The 22460-nt window shown below is 46.6% G+C and overlaps 7 protein-coding genes across 7 annotated transcripts; 4 read left to right on the top strand and 3 right to left on the bottom strand.

Annotated features, from left to right (window-relative positions):
• Positions 1 to 488: 488 nt before the first annotated feature.
• LAJ45_06902 (uncharacterized protein) lies at positions 489 to 1884 on the bottom strand (the record flags this gene model as incomplete). The annotated part of the gene is made up of 3 exons (XM_046116463.1): positions 489 to 1406; positions 1466 to 1586; positions 1679 to 1884. The coding sequence occupies 3 exons, from the start codon at positions 1882 to 1884 to the stop codon at positions 489 to 491; spliced, it is 1245 nt and encodes a 414-aa protein (XP_045970232.1).
• Positions 1885 to 4668: 2784 nt separating this feature from the next.
• On the bottom strand, positions 4669 to 10339 carry LAJ45_06901 (uncharacterized protein; the record flags this gene model as incomplete). Its single annotated transcript, XM_046116462.1, has 9 exons — positions 4669 to 4828; positions 5131 to 6307; positions 6370 to 6622; positions 6684 to 8802; positions 8854 to 9086; positions 9146 to 9609; positions 9665 to 9946; positions 10043 to 10045; positions 10330 to 10339. The coding sequence occupies 9 exons, from the start codon at positions 10337 to 10339 to the stop codon at positions 4669 to 4671; spliced, it is 4701 nt and encodes a 1566-aa protein (XP_045970231.1).
• Positions 10340 to 12974: 2635 nt separating this feature from the next.
• LAJ45_06900 (uncharacterized protein) lies at positions 12975 to 13823 on the top strand (the record flags this gene model as incomplete). Its single annotated transcript, XM_046116461.1, has 2 exons — positions 13081 to 13121; positions 13184 to 13823. The coding sequence occupies 2 exons, from the start codon at positions 13081 to 13083 to the stop codon at positions 13821 to 13823; spliced, it is 681 nt and encodes a 226-aa protein (XP_045970230.1).
• An 887-nt stretch (positions 13824 to 14710) lies between these two features.
• Positions 14711 to 15028, top strand: LAJ45_06899 (uncharacterized protein; the record flags this gene model as incomplete). Its single annotated transcript, XM_046116460.1, has 1 exon — positions 14711 to 15028. The coding sequence occupies one exon, from the start codon at positions 14711 to 14713 to the stop codon at positions 15026 to 15028; it is 318 nt and encodes a 105-aa protein (XP_045970229.1).
• Positions 15029 to 16450: 1422 nt separating this feature from the next.
• Positions 16451 to 17477, bottom strand: LAJ45_06898 (uncharacterized protein; the record flags this gene model as incomplete). Its single annotated transcript, XM_046116459.1, has 5 exons — positions 16451 to 16468; positions 16526 to 16733; positions 16884 to 16900; positions 17043 to 17261; positions 17442 to 17477. 5 exons carry the CDS (start codon positions 17475 to 17477, stop codon positions 16451 to 16453), a joined length of 498 nt encoding a protein of 165 aa, XP_045970228.1.
• Positions 17478 to 18948: 1471 nt separating this feature from the next.
• On the top strand, positions 18949 to 20119 carry LAJ45_06897 (uncharacterized protein; the record flags this gene model as incomplete). The annotated part of the gene is made up of 7 exons (XM_046116458.1): positions 18949 to 19047; positions 19096 to 19394; positions 19519 to 19565; positions 19627 to 19692; positions 19776 to 19778; positions 19870 to 19990; positions 20050 to 20119. 7 exons carry the CDS (start codon positions 18949 to 18951, stop codon positions 20117 to 20119), a joined length of 705 nt encoding a protein of 234 aa, XP_045970227.1.
• Positions 20120 to 20408: 289 nt separating this feature from the next.
• On the top strand, positions 20409 to 21949 carry LAJ45_06896 (uncharacterized protein; the record flags this gene model as incomplete). Its single annotated transcript, XM_046116457.1, has 4 exons — positions 20409 to 20800; positions 20870 to 21140; positions 21215 to 21593; positions 21657 to 21949. 4 exons carry the CDS (start codon positions 20409 to 20411, stop codon positions 21947 to 21949), a joined length of 1335 nt encoding a protein of 444 aa, XP_045970226.1.
• Positions 21950 to 22460: the final 511 nt, after the last annotated feature.

Here is a 22460-nt window from a genome sequence, read left to right as displayed (position 1 = left end):
GGGTTCTTGTTGCTGGTCGCGAGTACATATTCGGGTACATGATCAAGTAGATAATTGACACTTATCTCTTATTTCTTTATCGCTGCTGCCTAAACTATCATCCTAACTAAACTGAAAGTACAGCCAGTAACTACCATGTATTGCATGTAATCGGAAAATCCCAACCTATTTGTCCCTTGCATTGCATTCCCTAGTCTCCCCCTCCTCTGTAGTAAGCGCAAAGAGCGGCGAGAAAATAAAAATAAAAAAGATAAAAATGCGCCTGAACATGAAATAGGTATTAGATATCGGCCATTACCGAAACCATCCACTGTGTATACGGGCTTCCACGAAGAGTTGGTCATGCTGAAATCCGAAACGGGCGTATCCGAAATTTCCCTTCCCCTCTCTCCTCTTTCCCCCTCAAAAAAAACCAAAAGTCCAATGGGGGAAAATAAAAATAAAAATAAAAAAACGCCCAACTCCTTCCTTCAAACCTCTCATTTCTTTTACAAAACGGTTACAATCTGGACGGCTCCTTCCGCCCCATTGTCGTATGTGATCCAGTTTTCCTTCTGGAGCCTCTTCCTCCACCTCTCACCCTCTCCCCTGCCAGCAACGACGATGAATCTTCCGGTTGGTTCCCCATCCCACCGCGCATCCTCGCCATCCTCCCTGGACTCGACCGTGGTGTTGATGGATGTCTGAACTATCACCTCAATGCGGCGGTTTCCGTCCGACATTGTTGGGCTTGGTGGCGCTGTCGAGGAGTTGGAGGCGGATGAGGAAGATGGTCGCGTGAGCTGTGGTGCCTCGATAGTTGTCGAAACGGTTGATTTCTTGAGCGCAGTGTATGTCCACCTTCCGAAAGCCCAGTTCAAGATATACCTCGGGGATGGTGGGAGCGGGGTCTCGAATGGAGGGGGTTCGTGAGACCTAAATGTGCCCTTAATTCTGTAAACTTCATCCTTAGGCGCCGTCTTGAGGAATCTTTCCAGCTGTGCAACGTCAAGGTATTTGCCTGCGCCATCGATCTGGTAGGGCAGCGTGATCGACAACACCTCAACCTCCCTCGAATGCTTGTCATTGTGGTCATGGTCATTGCCATTGCCGTTCGGCTGCAACAAAAGCTCCTTTGCCAGGCTGCTGTCAACCCCAAAGATGACGTCTTTTGACACACGCCCCTTATCGCTCTTCACGACCGGGGTCTCCTCGTTGACATCGCGGATCCGATCCATAACCTCATCGTCTCTTCGGGAATCGATGTTCTCCCATTTGTTGAGAACAATCAGGTCCGTGTACCGCGCTTGGAGCTTCGCCGTATATGATGTGTCGCTGTAGCCTGCCCAATTCTCGACATCGATGACGACAACCACGCCATCAAGGACAAACGCGCCGTTAGTTTCGGAGGCGATGCGATTAACCTCCTAGGGGGAAGTGTTAGCAGGGATCACCCAGATTTTGGGGGGGCCGGGGGAGAGCGAACCATCGCAAGGGTGGCCGGGAAAGCACTCCCGGAGGTCTCAATGACTATGCGGTGGGGCTTAAAATCATCGCGAAGGGCGATTAGGGCATCGCCGAGCTGTCCGACAAGATTGCAGCATATACTAAAGTCGCTCGGTGTCAATTGCGATGGTCAATGATATCAAGTGGGGGGTTTGGGGGTGGGGGCAGGTGAAGGGGGGGGGGTATCTCTAACCAGCCATTGAGCAATTCCGTAACTCCGGAGATTGATGCCTGCGAGGCAAGGCGAGAATCAATTTCGACATCGCCAAACTCGTTTTTGAGCAGGCAGAGGTTATATGATGCGGGGAGCTGGGGAAGTAGGGAGAGCAGCAGGGTTGTTTTGCCGGAACCCAAGAATCCAGTGATAATGGTAATGGGAATAGGAGGGGTAGCAGTCATCGTGGAAGATGTTGTTTGGGTTTGGTGAGGTAGCAGTTGCAGTGTTAGTGGTAGTGGGGTAGATTGAGATGAAGAATACTGTTGAGCCGAGTGCAATGTGGAGAGAAGTTTGATGTTTTATGAAGTTGAAGTTTACCAACGAGTAAGGATGGCAACGAAGATGTCAACGAAGAGGAATCTCAATGGTCGAGGATGATGAACGAGAGAGAATGATATTTGGATTTCAGCGAGAGGTGGAGGGGATGATGACTGGATAAAGTAGTGAAAGAGAAGGAAGGAGCAGAAGGGAAGGAGAAGAAGAGGAAGAGGTGGATGAGGATGAGCAGAAAGAGAAAGGATTGACAAGAGAAGATGGAAAAGAAGAACAAGAGCAACAACCCAACAACAAGGACTAGATTTAATTCGATAGGGATCAGATCAGAGAGGTCCCAAGCAGGCCAAAGCGATCAGATCAGTGAAGCCCGTGTCTGGCAAAGTATAGCCAGCAGCAGCAGCAGACACAGCTATACCCTGAAAAAAAAAGTCCCGATGTAGATGGGAGGACAGGCGCAGGAGTAACAAATGGGCACAGGCGAACAATAAGGAAAAAAAAGTGAAGGGTGTGAAAGAGTGTGTGAGAGTGGCAGAACGAGTGAGCGGGTGAGTTACTTGTGGGCAGCCAGACAGACTAACTAAAGGTGATGAATAATTAGAAGAGTGGGAGACGAGAAATACCTAACTAAAGGTGACAGTAGACAGCTAGAGTGCAGCAGGCAACGGATACACATACACACATTCCCTCCCTCCCGATACACAACCTGAACAGGATCTAGGCAATTGTTACAAACGGGTGCGACAAGCATCAATCAGAAGGAGAGAAAAAACGCGAAAGGAAAAAATAAAAAAAAAGAGATGAAAAAAATAAAAAATAAAAAACGATTATCGCTGTTTCTAGCACATCACATCTTCAGGATGAGAAAGAGAGACAGGCAGACAGAGACAGAGAAAAAAAAAAGAAGAAAAAAAGCAAGTTAATAGCACGGGACAGCCACTGGTCTTTTCACTACCATCACCCCCTCAATAATCCCGGACCCCCCCCCAAGAGAAAAAAAACCTCCCTCCTGGCCATGGACCGTATCCCCCCCAAACCCAACAGCACTCTGTGCCCTGCTTATTCGGTGAATGGATGGATTGGGAGCGTGTTTGAATGCAGGGCGAGGGACACAGGGAAAGAGTAAGAGATGGTTGAAGAGATCGGCCACATCGGCATTTGCCGATCATTCTTCTGCAACCCCCGAATGGGAACTCGAGGCCCTCAATTTAATCCCCCGAAAAAGAGGCTCCACCGTTGCAACCTCACATCAAATAAAACACTTACACCTGCATACAATACCTGTACCCATGAGTAGGAATTAATGTCATCTAGAGTCCATGCAGCTACTCTACTCTCTACTGTACATACTCCCTCTCTCTCTCTACCTGCAACGAACATCCTCGACTTGTAGATAGATGGATATACGTACGGCCATGCCCTCAAGGACTACACATAATATAATAAAGCCAAGTACAGCATGTCCATCCACCGCACCTCGATCTACCACCCCACTCCCCCCCCCCCCCCCCCACGAATTACAGGAGTGGAAGAAGTAATACAGTGGCCAAAATAAATAATACATGTTCCACACCTCCTATCCCGTTCGTGCCATAAGCACGCATCCACCGGTAAGATCGTGAGCTGTCCCGTTCCCGTTCCCGTATCCCGTCCTACGGGTCGGGTCAGGCTGTCTGAGCGGTGTATGTACTTACTCTATCTTCCCTCATCCTCCTCCTCCTCTGCTTTGGCAAAAGCATGTTCGACATGTGTGCTCTTCTATGGGTACGTTTACCAGCTTCTCAGGCATATGTGGTCCATATAGTTACAGATGTCCACCCTGAATCTCCACCTTCTGCTCCGGTCGAAAGCCCGAGAGTAAACTAGCTGGGGATATCGTATATCAGGTAAACTGGGGCAGGCATGGGGGGGTTTACGAGAAAACATTAATGTCAACTTGGCATGTGTTTAACCGGGCGAGACCTGGTGAACCAATCATATGCGATACAGGCAGTGCAGGTCACGTGGGAGTGGCTCGTGAATATGTCTAAGGGCTTGAAAAAGTACAGCGAGAGGTAGAAACAGGGGTCTAAAAACAGGGTTTCTGTGGCTGGGCAAGCCAATAGGACTCCTCCCATATTTCTACAATAATCTTACCGCAAGCTGTACTCGTATTTCTCTGACGTTTGTGGACGCGACTGATATTGCATGCCATACAAAAATACGCCAAGCTCATGATTTTGGGTGTATGCAATAATGGCCCAGTTCAAAAACGTCAGCGAATACTAGTACTGTCTGAATATTTTAATGCAGCCCCTACTTGGGTGCTGTCCAGTAGATACCTACATGTATACATAAAATACTTATCGTAAAGGTTGCAGTGTTCGCAACGCCTCAAACATGAGATATCTACTAGTGATGTAGGCATATAAATCGAGTAACGGGATTCTCCTTTTGATATACGCACTCTACCTACTATTACAGGCATATAAATCGAGTAACGGAATTCTCCTTTTGATATACGCACTCTACCTACTATTACAGGCCCCTAAGTTACAGCAAGAACAACCGATAAAACCCCCATTCTTCGGCTCTACCACTCATAATCATCCGATTTTGTTTCGCCCCCCGATTCATTACCATTCAATCTCATCTATTACAATGCAATTACTACCCTCATTTATATCCCCATACCTCGTATAAATATTCCCCATTTACTCCTCAATAGCAAAGAAATCCTCCCTTCTAATCTTACTCCTATCACACATGCCCCTAAATATGCCCCCTTCCTTCTCAAATAATGCCAATGGGGTGTCCATTTCAGCAATACGCCCATCGTCCATCACACAGACTCTATCGTATTTGATGATGGTTCTGTAGGAGAAAAAAATGATTACCGTTAGCTACAAAGTCCTATCAAGGGTTTTAGGTATGGGGTCCTGGGATGTGGATTTCCGAGACATTCGGCGCAATACATGGTTGAGGTGAAACAGCCTGTAGCAGTACCCAGTACCGTGGCACAAATAAAGTAGGGTTACACTTGCACTGAATGGGTATATAAAAGCGGGTGAAACAAAAAAACAGGCCCCGCAAGACTACAGAGGGTGTAAAGGGCCAAAAGCAAATAAAAATATAGAATTTTTCAAATGGAGTGAAGAAAAAAGAAATTGGCATACCTCAGCCTATGCGCGATGCACAATAAAGTCTTCCCCTCGAATCCTTCCACAATCGTTTTCTGGATTTTCCTATCTGTCTCAATATCCACACTACTTGTGGCCTCGTCGCACACGATGATCCTGCTGCCCCTCACCAGTGCCCTTGCTAGCGCCATCAGCTGCCTCTGGCCCAAAGAGAAATTCATTCCCTCCTCCTCCACAACCCCGTCTAATGTGATTCTACCACCGCTGGTACCGTCGGCTAATTCTTCAACCAGATTGGACTGTCGGAGTGCACCCCAGAGCTCTTCATCTGTGCGTTCGCCAAACGGATCTAAATTACTCCTAACGGTCCCGCGGAAAAGCGTGGGATCCTGCGGGATAATCGCCAACTTGCTGCGGAGGTCATGGAGTCCAATTTTGGAGATATCGACACCGTCAATCATGATGCTTCCCTCGCTGAGCTCTACCAGGCGGAACAATGCACTCATGATTGAGCTCTTCCCCGCACCAGTTCGGCCAACGATACCAATTCTCTCACCTCCCCTGACGTGCATGTCGAAGCCCTTGAGGACGAGTGGCAGTCCGTCTCTGTACCGCATCTTCACATCTCTCATTTCAATCTCTCCGTGCTCAGGCCATGCAGGGCGGATTGCACCTTTGTGTAGCTCGGCTTCTGACGGGAGGTAGTTCCCATAGTGATGAATGCGCTCAGTAGCGTTCATGGCGTTTTCGACCTCTGCGAGCTGGCGAATCATCCATTGGAACATCATAACGATTTGGAGAATGTATGATAGTACCACCCCAGAGATACTAGGGTTGACATCGAATCGGGATGTTACAACGAGGATACTTGTTGTAAAGACAAGCAGGTTACCAACCACATCAAGACGAAGGGATAACCAACGCTGATTGGCGAAGGTAACAAAGTATGCGGAGTTCATGCCATCGATAGCCTTGTCGATTTCGTGCTTGAAGCGCTCCTGGAGGCCATACGCGCGAATGCTGGCGGTTCCCGAGAGGGCCTCGCCGAATTTGGCGTAAACAACGGAGCGGAGCACAGATTCATGGCGCTTTACTTCACGCGCAGAGGCGCGGTAGTAGGAAGAGGCGAATATGAAGAAAATGGCGAGGGGAACAAGGGCGATTACGAAGTAATGGAAGTAGACAATAATAAGGACGAAGACGGACGAAATTACTAAATAAAAAAAAAAGTGAGTTAGCAAATAGACACAACATGCTTCGCCAAGGGCAACATACTAGCGATGGTAAAGAAATACATCCGAATGGCGTCTGTAAGATTGTTGTCCATAACGTCGACATCCTTTGAAAACCGGTTCACGATTCTACCGATGGGAGTCGTATCGAAAAATGACATTGGGGCTCGTAGTGTCTGCCTCATCGCAAGGTGCATAAGGACTCTGCTACTCTTCGTGCCGGCAATCGTTAAAGAAAATGAAAACAAAAACATGAGAAAACTTTGAGCGACTCCCAATCCCGCAAATACACCAATCTGATCATTACCCTTGTTAGTAAGTGCAATCATTGGTCAGGGTTAGGGTTAAGGTACTCACATAGGTTCCTCTTGACAGCCCATATTTACCGCTTGTCCAGTATCCAAGCCACATCGTAGTCATGATATTTGTTGCTTGCGAAAGGCAGAGAAGAAAGATGATAATCGGGGCGACAAGAATACTTCCGGAGGCTTTGATATATGCTTCGTAGACTTTCCATGGAACACTACTAACATTACGCTCCTCGGCCTGCATCAATGCTTTTGGTTGCTGGGGAGTCTTCTTTTCCTTCTCGCCCACTTCTTCGATCTCTTCCTCCTCTTCATTTTCTCCATCCGCGGCCTTCTCCACTTGGTTCTCTGTCGCGATCTCGCCCATCATCTTCGCAAACGCCGGATTCGTCCCCATAAGCTTATCGTATGTACCAACAGCTTGAATCTCGCCATCTTCCATCCAGATAATCCTGTCAACCTTGTTGATAACATGCAACTGATGTGTCGCCAAAATCCTACATTTGTTGTTGAGGAGCCCGCAAATTGCCTTGTCGAAGAGGTGCTTTCCGACATGCGCATCAACTGCCGACAATGGATCATCAAGCAGCACGATATCAGCATTGAAGTAGATGGCTCTTGCAATGTTCAACCGTTGTTTCTGCCCGCCAGACACCGTAATCCCACGTTCTCCGATTTCGGTAGCATCGCTATTGGGCAGCATGTCGAGATCCTGCTGCAATGCGCATGCCTCAACAACTTGTTGATACCAGGCCTCGTCGAAATCGCGGCCGAAGAGGATATTATCTCTGACAGAGGCGTTTTGAATCCAGGCGTATTGCGGACAATATGCAACTGTTGCTCCGCGCCTGATGACTCCACTGGTCTTCCTCATATCTCCTGCGAGGGCGGCAAGCAATGATGTCTTCCCACTTCCAACACCCCCGACAATAGCTATAAGTTCATTGCGGCCAACCTGGAGATCAATATTTTTGAGTTTAAACGGTTCCAAGGTACCAGCACTAGACAACGACGCTGTTTCCGGGTGCGCTTCACGCTCCTTGTCTTTTGCAGCTTCTTCCTTTTTATCTTGCTTGCGTTGTTTCCGATCTATTCTCCGTTGGGCTTTTGTTCTCTCGCCTTGAAATTTCTCCATCTCGTTCATGGATTTCTCCCACGTGAAGTCACCGCCCGAGATCTCAATTGCATGGGTCGAGTTATCGTCGATCTCCGCTTCATCTTTGATCTCCTCGGCGAGGAGGTATTCTTGGAGTCGCTGCAACGAAACCCATGCATCGATGGCCTGAGCAATAATCATTGGTAGTAAATTCAACGGCATTCTTAGACCATTGAAAAGTGCCAACGAAGAGAAGATAGAGGCAGGGTCAAGCGAGTTGTCGGTGAGCGAATAGGTGATGAAAGCCAACATACTAGCAAAAATAGGTAGTGATAACCCTACAGCTGTAACACCACTTCGAATACCAAGTAAAAACTGAATTGCGTTGATTTCACGACGACGAAGCTCTTCAAGACGTGATAGGAATGACTTCTCCCAGCCAAAGTACTTGACGAAACGAACACCCATTAGAATTTCCTGCGTTAGGGCTACTCGTTTGTCAGTGATCTTTGTCATTTTGCGGCGCCGCTTGGCGAGGGTCTTGACAACCATGGAGAGGATGGGAACCCCGCAGCAGAGAAGGGCAAACCCGGCAAGTGCTGAGTATGACAAATTGATGATAAGGAGAACGAGCGTGATAATAATTTGGATAGGTGAAGTCCACATAATATGAAACCAAGCAGCGCATTGATCGATTCTGTATGTATCCGTACTCATCAAATTCATGACCTTTCCATTAGACCAACCAATCTCATCATCACGGGTCTTCTCCTTCTTCATTGCCTTGAGCTCCTTTGCAGTCGGGGTTACGACCGGCTTGCTCGGGTCAATGCCACCAGCACGAGCTCGACCGGAGATCCTGAGAGACTTTGAATAGACCATCGCAATTATTCCTGCACGAGCTTGGCCGCCCACCATCATACTGTGATACATGAACTGGTTTACTGAAAGTGAGGCAACACATTGCATAAGTGCGATACCGAAAGCAAGGCCGACACCTTTTCCGATGTGGGGCCCAGCTGTTCCAGTTTCTTTAGCGACATAGGCATCGACAGCAAAACGAATGAGATATCTATGTCAAATTTAGAATATAGGTTTCTTAAATCTCGGGATAATGACTTACTTTAGGACAAACGGTGCAAGAACTAAGATGATATCTGCCATCATTCTACAAACTCCGGCAAACCAAAACTCTCGCCTGAAGACATCGTTGAGGGACCAGAGGAGGGGGTATTTGTCACCTCTCTCCCGTCGTCTGTTGAATGAAGCCGTAAGTTTCTCTGTAAGTATCGCCGATGACCTATCCGGCGCAACATGTGGGATATCCGTAGGTTCAAGAGGTCGTAGATATCCAACCTAAACACCAACGTCAGCAACCATTAAAACAAAATTTCAGTTCGAAACAGAGATCAAACCTTCATCAACGGCCCAATCCAGCTTAACGTAAGCTTACTGAAAAAGCCGGCAGCTGCCTCCCTGCTCACACTCTGCTTCTCTGGCACCGGAGGTACTTTTTGCCATCGCAGCGGGTTCAACTGCCTTTTCTTTCTCCACGCGCTGTCCTTCTTCGCCGCACCAGCGCCCTCTACATCATCCGCCGACGCGGGTGGAAGCCCAGCTATCTCCTTGTCATATGCATTTTTGCTCCATTCGTTGGAAGAATTCAGAGAAGAGCTATCGGGGGATCTGGTGGTTCCCGCGACATGAGCCTCTTTATTTTCTGGTGGTGGGATGTTGAAAGTGTTACCGGCGGAAGTAAGAGTATTGTCAGCTGGGGGAGCCACAGCTTCCGCGTGTGAAGTTGGTAATGACGCCAGTTTGTCGATTTTCACTAGTAGTGATCCGGAGCCGGAGGTCGGAATATGTTGGTACCGAAGAGCTTAAACAAGTGAGGCGAATACGAACTTTATCATGAAAAAGCGACAAAGTTACACTCTGGTATCCGCGGCGATGAGGGGCAAGAGGACAGCTAGAATTGATGTCGAGGGAGGAGGACAGTTTATTTTTCCTATCGACGTTGGTGGCGCCCCCGATGTTTTTATCTTGGCTATGATGATATAAACTCTCTTGATCTAAGGCGAGACAAGACTCAGATCTGCCTCGGCTAGCTTGCCAGGATCTGTATTGCTTTGCTATGTAAGCTTTTTTTGCGGTACGGGCAAGGGTTTGACCGCTTGCTATCGGCCGATAGAGGATCTGGCTTGTATAATTGTATCCTATTCGTTGAAGTTTTGTGTCAGACCCTCGCTCGGTGGATTATACTTGCCAGTAGCTAGGGTGGTAATTAATGAATCGTGACGAATTGTACACACCTACTAGTAGATATATAATCTTGATATATTGACGACGCAAATATCCTGATACCTTTCTGAACCCCTTATGACTCAAATACACGATCTGCTGAATCTCTTGAAGTACGCTGGCCTTGACTCACTGGTTGATGGAGCAATTAACTGGAGGAGAAGAACGGTTTTTTAAAGAATATAGAACACGTCCAAGATTGACTCAAAAGTCTATAAAACAGACAGGCAGAACCTAGTGCATGACCGCCCCCCTCTCTCGAATAAGGCTGCATGGGATCCAAATGAAGAGTACATACGACTGAGCATGATGGTTTGTCCTTCTCGATCATTCCCACCGGATAACACGGCAACACAATCGAATGCCAAGTTAAGTTGTTGCTTGCTTGCATCTTGAAGAAGGGGCCTCGGAGTCCGGACAAGGGGGCTCGGAGTCCGGACAAAGCATTCCGGGAGAGCGAGTGGCTTGAACCGAACGACATGGCTGGCTGGTGTGCGGTGCTCGCTCTCGCTATGACCGCCGTTCGATGAGGTGAACAAAATTGATTCCGGTACATACATGTAGTTATGTATGGACACACTCCGTCATGTTGGAAAATAAAGTATTGGGCTGGGCTTGGAAGCCCGTTTATTCGGCATTCTAGCGAACAGATGTAAGCTTATTTCATCAGATTGGTTCGTGGGCCTACACTTTGAACGTTTTGAATAGATCTTTTTACACTTTTTGAGTATTTTACTCTTGGTACTGCATGTACTACTAGAGTAGGTACCGAGATTGTGACGAGATTAATCTTTTTTGCCTACTCTACACTCCTCATAAATGACCATTGGCAGGGAATAAACGTACGGAAGCGCTCCCGCGACGCGGATATGCAGTGGCGTTTTGAGTGCTCTTTGTAGCCAATAAATAGAGCAGGTCCATTCGGCCTGCGAGTATCGGATCTGAGCCGAGTTTCGCCAGCATGAGTTGGCTGGTTCAGTTCGTAGAGTTTCACTGATTAAGTATGTACCGCTGCTTATCTCTGCAATTCCAACTAGATGGGTGGACGGAGTGGTAGAGGGAGGTACGGTTACAAGTGCACATAGGTTGAAGTTGGGGAATTCGCAATGTCAGGGAGGTTGGAGAGAAACTTGTAAGTACTTAGGTACTCTACCACAGGAAAAGAAAAGACCCGATGTAACGGCACTGGATCAACGGATATGACCGATCGAGGCTTGGTATCCGAACCCCGGGATTGGTAGAGCACCGCAACGAATGTGACAGGTTACATTGTGTACGGTATTCACCGCTCTACATGTGCATTTTTGAACATGATGAGCCGGTATCTCGGAATAACGAATTGGTAGTACATACATAGGTGAGAGAGAGTTTATTGGGGGGTCAAATCAAGCTGGGGAGTCTATATGCATTCTCGCAATCTAGAACTATTACATGTATGCATCAACCCGCCAAAAGCTGTTCCCCGAGTAGAGAGAGATACACACTACCTTGCGACTAGAATTATGAAAACGACATGTGAATTTCAAAATTGAGTAAATATATGTATATATCCCGATACTCACGCCGGTAAATGCGAAAACAAGGACAATTCGTAGATATTGAAGTTCAAGCATCGTATTTACCCCAATCATGAATTCTGATTGTCCCGATAATATACTTGATGAGTTGATAGATTTCGGGTGCGGATAGAAAAATTAAATCAACCAATGACTTCTGTTTATAAATGTGGCTGAATTTCATTGCTTTACACTGCCCATAATGCGGCTATTCGGCTTCGACAAAGATCAAGTTGAACGGGTCTGTATCACGAGGTCGTCGCGTCACTATATCATCTGTTGACCGCTAAACCGCCATTGACCGCAATCTCTGGCTCGAAAAAATTAAAGACTTTTCTAGATCGTGGGGGCCTTTAATTGGATTGAGTAGATGAAGTTCTTTGACTCCGGTTATAAGAAGGTGTATATACGATCGGTTTTAGAGGTTAATTCCGTGAGGAACGTGAGTGAGAGTTCATGATTTATGCTGGATGATGTAATCCAGGTAGGTGGGCTTGAAAGTGGACTAAGCCAGTTGCGGATGGAACTGATTCTTGTAGTGGGAAGTGCATGTACTCTACCTATCCTCCACTTGGCACTAAGGACCACAGCTCATGTGTTTAACCATCCTTCTCATCTGCTAAACCATCGTTAAAACTCAGCAGAGCAGACTAACACGCGGTTTGGCTGAAGACACCCAGCCGTTTGTGATTTATTGAGGTACGTAGCACCCAATCCATCATATCATGCACAACATTCCAGTGCTGCCTCAATCTTCTTGCTTATGCTGACAAGTACCTGTAGAGGACCTTCCGTCAATGACTTCACATGTCACAGTTCAGTTAAAGCGTGCGCAAAGCCTTTTATTTTATAATAAGTGCGGAGAGCCCATGAGCATGGCAACTGGATTCTTGCCAACTATGTCTATTTAAATTGCGGAACGCAAGTACTCGATCGACCTATGAAGAATTCATCTCCAATACGGGGCATCCTCGACACGCGTTGATTCGGGAATCCCTTACCTCTGAGTATATCTCCACCTCCAGAAGGACAGGCTTGGCAACACTGAGGACTCTGCAAGGCACGAGTCTATGATGATTGTTCCTTGCATAGCGGACGACGATCACCAACTCCCATAAGGGGAATTCACATTCTTCACATAGATTTGTCACAGGCTTCCCTTACTATTACAGAGAAACATGCCGAATGAAAACAACACATGCCGTGTTTTTCAGAACCCATAAATGTCGCACTATTCCGCACATCCTCTGTTGCAATCCCCTCTCATCCTATCGAACAGGCACTGGCAATTGCATTCTCTTTTAGTTTTTCTTCATAGTCACTCTTTACCTTTGCTCTGCAATAACTACACTCACTCATTACTCCAGAATCCTCCTCTCGATTCAAGATGCATTCTTCAATCATTACGCTCCTCGCGGTATTAACTGCTGCTGTCACCGTCACTGCCACCGCTGCGGAACCCGAAGTTGGTTATCCTTATAGTGAGGAGGACTATGACTATGGCTACGGTCTCCCGTATGCACCCCCGCGTACTGTAACCTCCCCCGGTAAAACCGTCACCCTCGATGGTAAAACCGTCATCATTGAGGCCACTAGAACTGCCTACTACCCAACCACAGTGCCAGTGCCAACCTACTACCCAACCAGTGTCCCATACACCACCAGTATCCCGTACACCACAAGCGTTCCGTACACCACAAGCGTTCCGTACACCACGAGTGTCCCGTACACTGTAAACTACACCAACACTTACAGCTACAGTTCATTGCCTTACACTGCGTGCTACACTACGGTCTACGATGCGATCTGTAAGACCGGGATGTGTCACAGCACATACACAGTCACGGAGCACTGTGCAACAGCCTGCCCGACGTACCGCGCAACTACGTCTATTCCGAAGGGCTTCACGACCACTGTGACAGTGTGTAAACACTGCGGGCCACAGCCAACCACTGTGACGCTTACTTACTGCCCTACCACTTACCCCACAGTATCGCCGAGCTACACGACAACCCCATCGTACACGACTATGACACACGTGCCGACCCACACTCCATGCCACAACTGCACTTACCACACAAGCATGACGATGACTCCGTCATATACTCGCCCAACTGTGAACACGACTACTCCATACGCAACACCATCGCAGCCAATGTTTACTGGTGGAGCTGCGGTCGTGGGTGTCAATAGTGCAGCAGCTGGTCTTATGGCGCTGGCCGCTTTCTTCTTGTAGGTGTGTATCTTGCATGGGGGGGGATTAGTATACTAGTGGTGGCAGGGGTAGAAGAGAAGAGGACTGTTTATTTTTCGTTTTAATTTTATTTTTTTCCTTCTTTTTATAAAGTACATGTGTCAGATGTTTTCATCATATTTTTGTTGGTGCTGTCCGGATTCTCACGGGCACGGTTCAAGCTTATAATTTTTTTTCTCTTCTTGCTAGTGAGTTGCGTGCTCAGCGGTAATTAAATGCAGATAATAATATAAGAACACGCCGCCAAGTAGATGAAGACTGGACATGGCGTTTCGCTTATTTTCTCTTCCTCATTGTTACTACAGTCATAACTGGTTTTCAGAATCTATGATATGGTCCAGCGAACTATTGGTGGGAAGTTCAAAGCAGTCCTGTGATTTACTAGTAGTGTCAGCGAGCTTAATGGGTGCCGATAGCACTGCCCATATAATGGTGATTAGTCTGGTGAGACACTATTCATGAAATATCACTCGAATGTCAAATTCCGCAGATCAGCAGAACCACAGGGTCTACCGTTGAAATTGCGGGACACGAGTGATCGGTTATACCGATATAGTCGACCTTGTTGTATTTTGGGTTCATATACAAGTGCATACCGCTGCTCAAGTCGCCAACCCAAGGAGTACATTCAAGAATCAAGAATCAAGAATGATGAACAATCTACCTTCAGTATCGCTAGACGTAGGGGATGAAAGTTTCTTCAAGCTAACTATCAACATCATCTTGATACCACAACACCCGTTAAAATGTCAATCTCCTCCAACAACTGAGAACCTAATCATACACCTACAATCACCACATCATCACTACAACCACAGCATCTCCATCAAAACATCCAACCACCAACTACAACCAAAAACTAACCCACAATGTCGCCCCTTGAGATCCTCCAAAAAGAGCTCCGAAAGCTCCACCACAAGCTCCACACCTGCCGCGAAGAGCACGCCAGGCTTTGCGCCATAGTCCCTGGCGAGCACCTCAGCCCCGAGGCCGCCGCGCTGTTTAGGCCGGGCACCGTTGCGCGCCCAGAGGAATGGAGGAGATTTAAGGAGGATCAGAAGAAATATGAAGAATGGGCAAGAGAGTATGAATGCACTATTGCGGCGGTTGAGGCGTTGATTCGTGAGTTGAGCGCGGCGCCGCGACACGTGAGGTGGGATACGACGGTGACTGAGTATGATTATTAAGCTAGTGTCGGATTTAGTATTAACCAGCTAGGTGACAGTTTGAAGACGCTGTTGGTGCAAGGGGGAAAAGGAGATTAGATCTGGCGCTTATGTTTGACCGTTTATGAAAATTAATGAGAAAAAAAATGGTGGAATAGCTTGACCAGGCGTGACGAAGCACGAGTGATAGGCCATGAAGGAATTATCCCCGCGGTTATTCATATAACTTTTAAAGCCATTCAACTCTAGGGCTGTAAAAGCACATAACTACAAAGCGAAAATCTCACAAAATGACGACGCAGAACGAAGTAATGTTGATTCGTAGTAGCCCCCATGCCACTAGTAAGACTAAAACCCTCCTTATTTTGGGTTTTTGGTAAATCGTCAAGATATATATTACGGACGCCCATGTCTACAGAATAATTACTTCACTTCTCAATAGTCTTCCTTACGATTGCCCTTCTAATATATACTGCCTCCTCTTGCTGGTGTTGATTTCATATATGATATTTTATTAATTTATTTCTTCATTGATTGTACCCGTGAAGCTGGCAATACCCACCGTTGCCTTGTTAAGTATATAGTACACCGCCCTAAAGATTTCTCTCAATATTTGTTGAGTCCTCTCAATATTTGTTGAGTCCTCTCAACAAACGCCTCAATTCTGCGGATTCAGTCACACTCTGCTCTCTCCTGTTAGCGTATTTCCAACTTCCTCAGGATACCGGTTTCTATGCGTACTTTTACTTATATAATTAATTCATTATCCGCATGGCATCGTTCTTGCTTAATCACGTGAAAAACTTCAGGGGAAATGGGTTAGCCTCTAAAAGAACATAAAAGAGCATATGGCCGGTTGGACAACGGTACCTACCCTATCGGAGGTAACATTTCCCGAGGTGGTGTTCCAGGTAACAGGCAGCAACCATATTAATCTATAATGGACGTCAGTGTACGTTTTTTCAATCTTTTCTAACCAGTCTCTGAACTAGATAGTAGTAGAGAATACTAACTTCATCTTGGCTGTCCGCCTTCTCAAAACGAGAACTAACAAAAATATGAGGGGATTATGCCATTAATGGCTATGTTTGCTTCGGCGATCGTGCAAAATTGTACGAGCCGTAGAGTTCGGGAAGCTTGAAACCTAGAGAGTACTCCCATGATTCAAAAAGACCCCGGCTCCGAGGACTCCCCTATGAAGGAAAAAAACCCGGTGATTCCCTTATGAGGGTGACTGATGATTGAATTCCCGAATGAATCGCTGAGGTTCAGGAGAAAAAGAGGGAGTAAGGTGGCAGTAATAATTACCTTGGTACTTGCGGCCGATGGTAGTATCATAGTCTACGCCTTGACCCTTTGGGATCTCTAAAACATCATTAATCCGGAATCGGTGCGGATAAGACCTTCAGGACTCTCTTATAAATGGGAAGAACCCCGAACCCCTTATGAATGACAGGTACCCTAACAATTCTCTTATGAATAATGCAACATTTAGGCTTGGGAGAGGTGGGGTTATACCTTGGTGGTGGCTATGTTTTGCTTGAAAATGATGCAAAATGGGCATCCCGCAGGGCTTCGGGGGACGTATCGGTATGTGAAAATCGAAGCTCCCCGCCAGCTCTGGAATAAGAAAATCGTGAGGGCAGCGGTTGAGGAAGGCCGAGAGGGGAGCTCCGGTAAAGACCCCGCTCTTTGATACCAGTGGAAGCTATGGTCAAACTTAAGTCTGCCCCCTCAAAATGAATCAGTTAAATCCATAAACCATAAACCAAAATCCTCCTACAAACTATCATGGAGATCGTATTGTTTCTTCGACTATCTGGGCTAACGCTGGGGGGAAGGGGGGGGGGGGGGGGGAGTGATGGTTGATATTCACCTGTAATTACAGACAAGCTGTTAACCGTGAAACTTTGTCTACTACTTAGGCTAAGAGTTGGTATCCCAACAGGCAGACGCCCAGAACCTATGGGGCCGTGGGCATGGTGATGTCTGTAGGGCGAATTCAAAGACGAATGTGATTGTCTTCGATCGGTACCGTTGGCCTAGTCCTGGTTTGGTTGTAGTAGCTGACGTGCAGCTGTTTCGGCAAGGGCAGCTCTTCTAGCTGGTCTATTTCTTTCCCCTGGGTTCCTATGATTCCAGCGGATATTGTCCATGTAGGGGAGAGAATGGGAATAGGGAGGAGAATATATGCGTTGATTGATGAGTAATTATCGAGCAGGAATTTGCTGGTCCCGAATTTTGCCTTTGTACGCTGTTTTTTTCGAAAAAATTTGCAGTACAATCGCCCTAAAAGAGATTGGCCAATCTCAGACCCCAAGAAATGGGTGTTGGAGATGTAATGATTAGATGGAAAGAATTAGGTTGAAAGTGAACCTATGATGCGAGTATATGAAAAGAAGGATGGGAATATGCAGAGAGTGGATGAACAAACCCCAGAGTTAGTGACTAAGATTGCTTTACTTGGCATGTTCGATAACAAAATGCACTAATTCGAGAGTTGTGTACCCTTATTATTGTTTGTACATACGCTAATTACATGTATGCAAGCGAACTGGTGCTGCTGCTTTCATTCTGAGCTGAGCAGATTTTATGTATTCATACGCTGATACAGGCCGCAACGTTTCCCGACAGTACGTGGTAGAAATCACAGCCCTATATATGCTATCTCAATCAATTAATCGATAATCATTAATCTATAATCATCAATCTATAATCATCAACCAGCCCTATGCTACCTTGACTACATGTATCTGATGGCTTTAATTAGCTCCATTTGTGCCTTGTACACGAGTAGTAGCAGGTTCGGGCGCGCGTATCTTTTTTTCATGTTACTTACTTACAAGTAAAGACTATCCCCATCTAATTTGCATATGTATTAACGCTAAAAGCAAATACTATATGGGAGTTTGTTTCACAAGATATCACTCGACCTATGAAGAACTGTCCATATCAATTCTAGCGGGATTCTATCATCTGCCATGGTACTAGAGATTTGCGAAATTTGGAGTAGCTGAAAATGCAGATGGGGAACCTTGATATTGCCTGTTGCTAAGCTACATATCAAATCCATGGCCAAACAACAATAGGTTCGGCGGCTATAAATGCCGATCCGACAATAAAAACCAATGACAAACTCTCTTCAGCCCAGCCTCTTTCAGTCTAAGATACGCGGTCGCTGTGGGGTAGAAGCACATTTCTGGAGTACATATATACAGGTAGATCGCAGGTTCTTGGTCTAATAGTGCGCTGCGGCTGGATGTATCGGATACATGTTACTTGTAGACCGATCATTTAAGTAATTATGCGAGAGGTAAGACTCATATCACCCCTTTTCGGTTCATCTGGAATAATTGAGTTCCATCATTTGGGGGGTGATTAGAGTATATACGCGTTAGATTAATTGTGTTATTGCAATCAACTTCTTATTACACGGGTAGTCGTGATTTGATATGCGAGGGCTTGGCGAGCCAAGTTCTAATGTATGGCATGATCCATTGTCCCCTTTCCTCTAATGGCTCTAATGGCCAAAGATCTAGATAGGTAGAGTCTTTCATGGCCATGCATAAGTCCTATGGACGCTGGGGGGATTTTGTCGGTATCTAACAGTCAGTATAAGCTGCTGGTAGAGTTGTCCGCAGTACGTAAGTACTACTTAGCTACTTCGTGCGTGTCTCTAAACTTATGGTTAATCCTTGTGTTGATGTTCGTCTATGACCAGCTGTATCCACAGATCGCACGTCCTGTTATATCCTGTTTCCCTGGAACGCCTATTAGCTACATCTCCCCAGATGTGTAAAATCCGGTACGACGAGTCCGGAATGTAGGGAAAACGTGTACGATGCAACAACACCAGCCAGATCATCCGCCCCCACGTAACCGCCGAATTAGTGGGCGTAATAAGAATAATCACTCTCTCATTTCCCAGGTATGTAGCTAGGATGGAGTCACCCAAAGTTAAGCTCAATAAGGCGCCAACGGCTATGTCGGCAGCTTTGTACCTTGTACTCGTTGAGAAAGCACATTTTCGGGCTCGGTTGGTATGATCCGGAGTCGAACGAAGCATGGTAAGAACTCAAATCATGAAGACAGCGGTGAAATTAATCCATCCGATGTTCTTACTTACTGCACCACCACCACCACCACCCACCACAGAGAGCAGAGCCTCAACTCCAAACCTTTGTCAGCCAACGTCTCTACTACTCCACCGTAACCGACCAACTGCAAGTGCTTGTGAGGGCTACCAACAACAACTTCCATATTTGTGCAGAGTAGAGTACTCTAATTGGCGGATATTGTGCACCATGGAGACTCCAAGGGCCGCCCTCACACCCGAAGCACAGCCGTTCGAAGCGAAGGTTTATTTTAATCCGCGAACCCCAAACCGGTTAAACCCTGTCGGGTTGAAACGCCAATAGCGTAAAGACACCGAAAATAATAAGGCTAATCTCTATCTGACATCTTGGGATGCGATAAGTGTCTTATGGGGGAAAGCTTAAGTGAAGGCACAGAGGACTGGGCTGCAGAGTTCAAGCGCTACATCTCGTCTATATCCCAGGTATCAAACATCAATCCGTTCTAGCAGAAGACGATGTGCGCGAGATACTTACCTACTCTAGGTGGTTGGGAGTGTGATTCTTCTGTAATGCATAATGCTGAAGCAAGACTAATACTACTCTGGCGTAGTAAGTAAAACGCACCTCTTCATGGGTTACAAATCAGGAATCTCATGTTTCATGCCTGATATAACTTACTAATAAACTGTCAGGACGTATTTGATCATGAAGAAAACCCCACAAATCTGCTGTGCCGGTTGATCTTGAGGGGGCTGGGGTCTAAAGGATATTTTTATCGACATCTAGCAGAGTATCTACACCCAGCACCGAAGAACCTGCTTCTGAAAAGATTTTATTGGACATGGATATGCATACGGTATAATGGAGGGGGTGGACTCAAGGCTCCCGGTGTCCAGTTACACATCACGTATTTATTTCGTATCGATCCTCAAACAAATCCGCTGATCGTTACCCACCTCATCATAGGATAGCTTCCATGCAGGAGCAGCAGTGTGCCTTGATGGCAAGGATACAGCAATATAGGGGCCCCAAGTAGCGGTATATCATCACAGCCCCTCGCTCGCTCGCTCGCACCATGTTTTTCCTCTGAGGATTTCCCCTACAGCCTTTAATTTGGATACCACCATCCTATCCGGCCAGCTTAGTCCCCGGTAAAAATTTGCCATATAATAATAATCGGTCCACACGTACCACTGGCCACCGCTTTATATTCTTACCATTGACTGGGGCTGCAACACTGCAACCAGCTGCCCATCAAGCAATAATAAACCCGTCTCTCCCAGGCGCTTTTATTCACGGTTCGCCCACCTCCCACAACATCATCAATGTCGCATTACGCCCAGAACGGAGAGGGGATGGAGGTCGATCTGACAAAGACTAGTCTTGGTCGATCGTCAAGTGTCAACCAGAAGATTCACTATGTTGGTGGCGAAAATGCACCAGAGGTGGTACCTCAAATGGAGCAGCAGCATGGAATGTACCAGGAGGGGGTTTATGATAATGTCTCAGCGCCGTCGTATGGGCAAGAACAGGTGGCGGAGAAGAGTGGGAAGGGGAGCACAATTTGTGGAATGCGGAAGAAATTGTTCTGGATACTACTAGGAGTACTGGCGTTGGTGGTTATAGTAGTGGTGGTGGTGGTTGCGGTAGTGGTGACGAAGAATAACTCAAACTCGAATGATGGATCAACCTCGTCGGGATCATCATTGGGATCAGGGTAGGCATATATACTATGAATGTGTAATGTGATCTATTCCATATACTGATATAAGTACTTAACCTATAGATCTGGCACATCAACAGCAACAGCAACCGCAACATCTAGTGGAAGTTCACCTTCAGCAACTGCAGGCGACATTATATCCGATGGGTCCGAATTCGCGGCAATAAAATCCGGAAATTCAATGCAATTTTTCTACCAAACTAATAACGGAAGTGTCTTCTATGAAGTCCAGACGGGAGAAAAGATCACCAGTGGGCCTAGTATCGTGCCCGGACTTACGGGGGCCAAGAGTGGGACACCGTTGGCGACTGTCAGTTGGAATGATGGAGCTGCGGTATGTGAATTTAAAATCTATATGTATATAGATTATAGAAGTACGGTTTTGCTGATTCTCGGGAATATGCACAGATCCGACTATACTATCTCAACAGCGACAATGAAATCCAGGAATATGCATACGATAACAGCACTGGCTGGTATAGTGGCTCCCTGTCAGGAGAGGGTATCCGTGCTGTCGACACCAGTCGGCTCGCAGCGATAAAGTATGGCGACAACCTTGAGATTAGGCTTTATTTCCAAGTCTCCGGAGGAGTAGTCCAAGAGTACACCTGGAAGGACGAAAGCTGGTCGATATCACAATCTCTACCAGTCGGAATCACTGGAACGGGCCTGGCAGCACTGTATTATCCGGACAATAACATTAGAGTTTACTACCAAACGAACGAGACAAGTAAGGTAATTCACGAAATATCATATGGATGGCCGAATTTAAAGGGATGGGATGAAAGTAAGCCTCCCCCCCAATTGAAGAATGAGATATTGCACGCGTACTGATATCTCCGCCTTTTAGCTGGTTTTGGGCCTGATAGAAACGCGGTTGCGACGGTAGGGAGCATAGCAGCTGTTTCATGGGGCGACACGTCCGATTGGCAGATGCGCATGTTTTACCACCCTCTCGATACACCAAGCTCGATAGCGACTTGGGCATGGAAGAATACGACGTGGGTAGGCCCAAAAACTATAGTTTCAGATACGACAATCGACAATGGGTCAATAAGCGTAATGAGCCCAGCAATCGACCAGTACAGGATTGTGTACCAGGATTCATCCAACTCATCCACAGATTTGCTGGTTCAAGAGTGATTTTACGTGATGGGAGTTGGGGTGAAGGGCTGCTTGCGGGCTACTTTTCGGTACATACATTCCTTCGTCATAGACATTTTTCTTTTGGCACTGGATCTTTTATAAGATTATTTTTTCTTTCTTTACCATCTTAATTTATGAAGACGAGAACGGACACCCTGGGGGTTGTGAACTATGTATACCATACCTATTTACTTAAGAGAGGTGAAAAATGTATGCAGGGACTCTGTTTGTATATGTGACTGTGAGCTCGATATGTACAAGGCTCTGGCATTAAGTGAGTGAACTAAATGGGGTGTTGACTGGTGAGGATCCATTCACTCACTTAATCCCAGAGCCTTGTACTAGATGGCCTACGCTTTATTTAGAAATCCCGCACAAACTTTGGAACCTTCTCAGTTTCATAAATGCGCGCATATTTCAAGTTTTATCGTGTGTACCACCTTACTCTAGGTATAAGAGAGGATTTGAAAACCCGAGCTTCCCCGAGTCCCCCGTCCCCGTCCCGGTC

Source organism: Morchella importuna (genome assembly GCF_003444635.1).
Source record: "Morchella importuna strain M04M26 chromosome Unknown Morimp01GS021, whole genome shotgun sequence".
In the NCBI taxonomy this organism is placed as follows: Eukaryota; Fungi; Ascomycota; class Pezizomycetes; order Pezizales; family Morchellaceae; genus Morchella; species Morchella importuna.
Note: the sequence above shows the minus strand (reverse complement) of the source record. Positions and strands in the feature narration are given on the sequence as shown.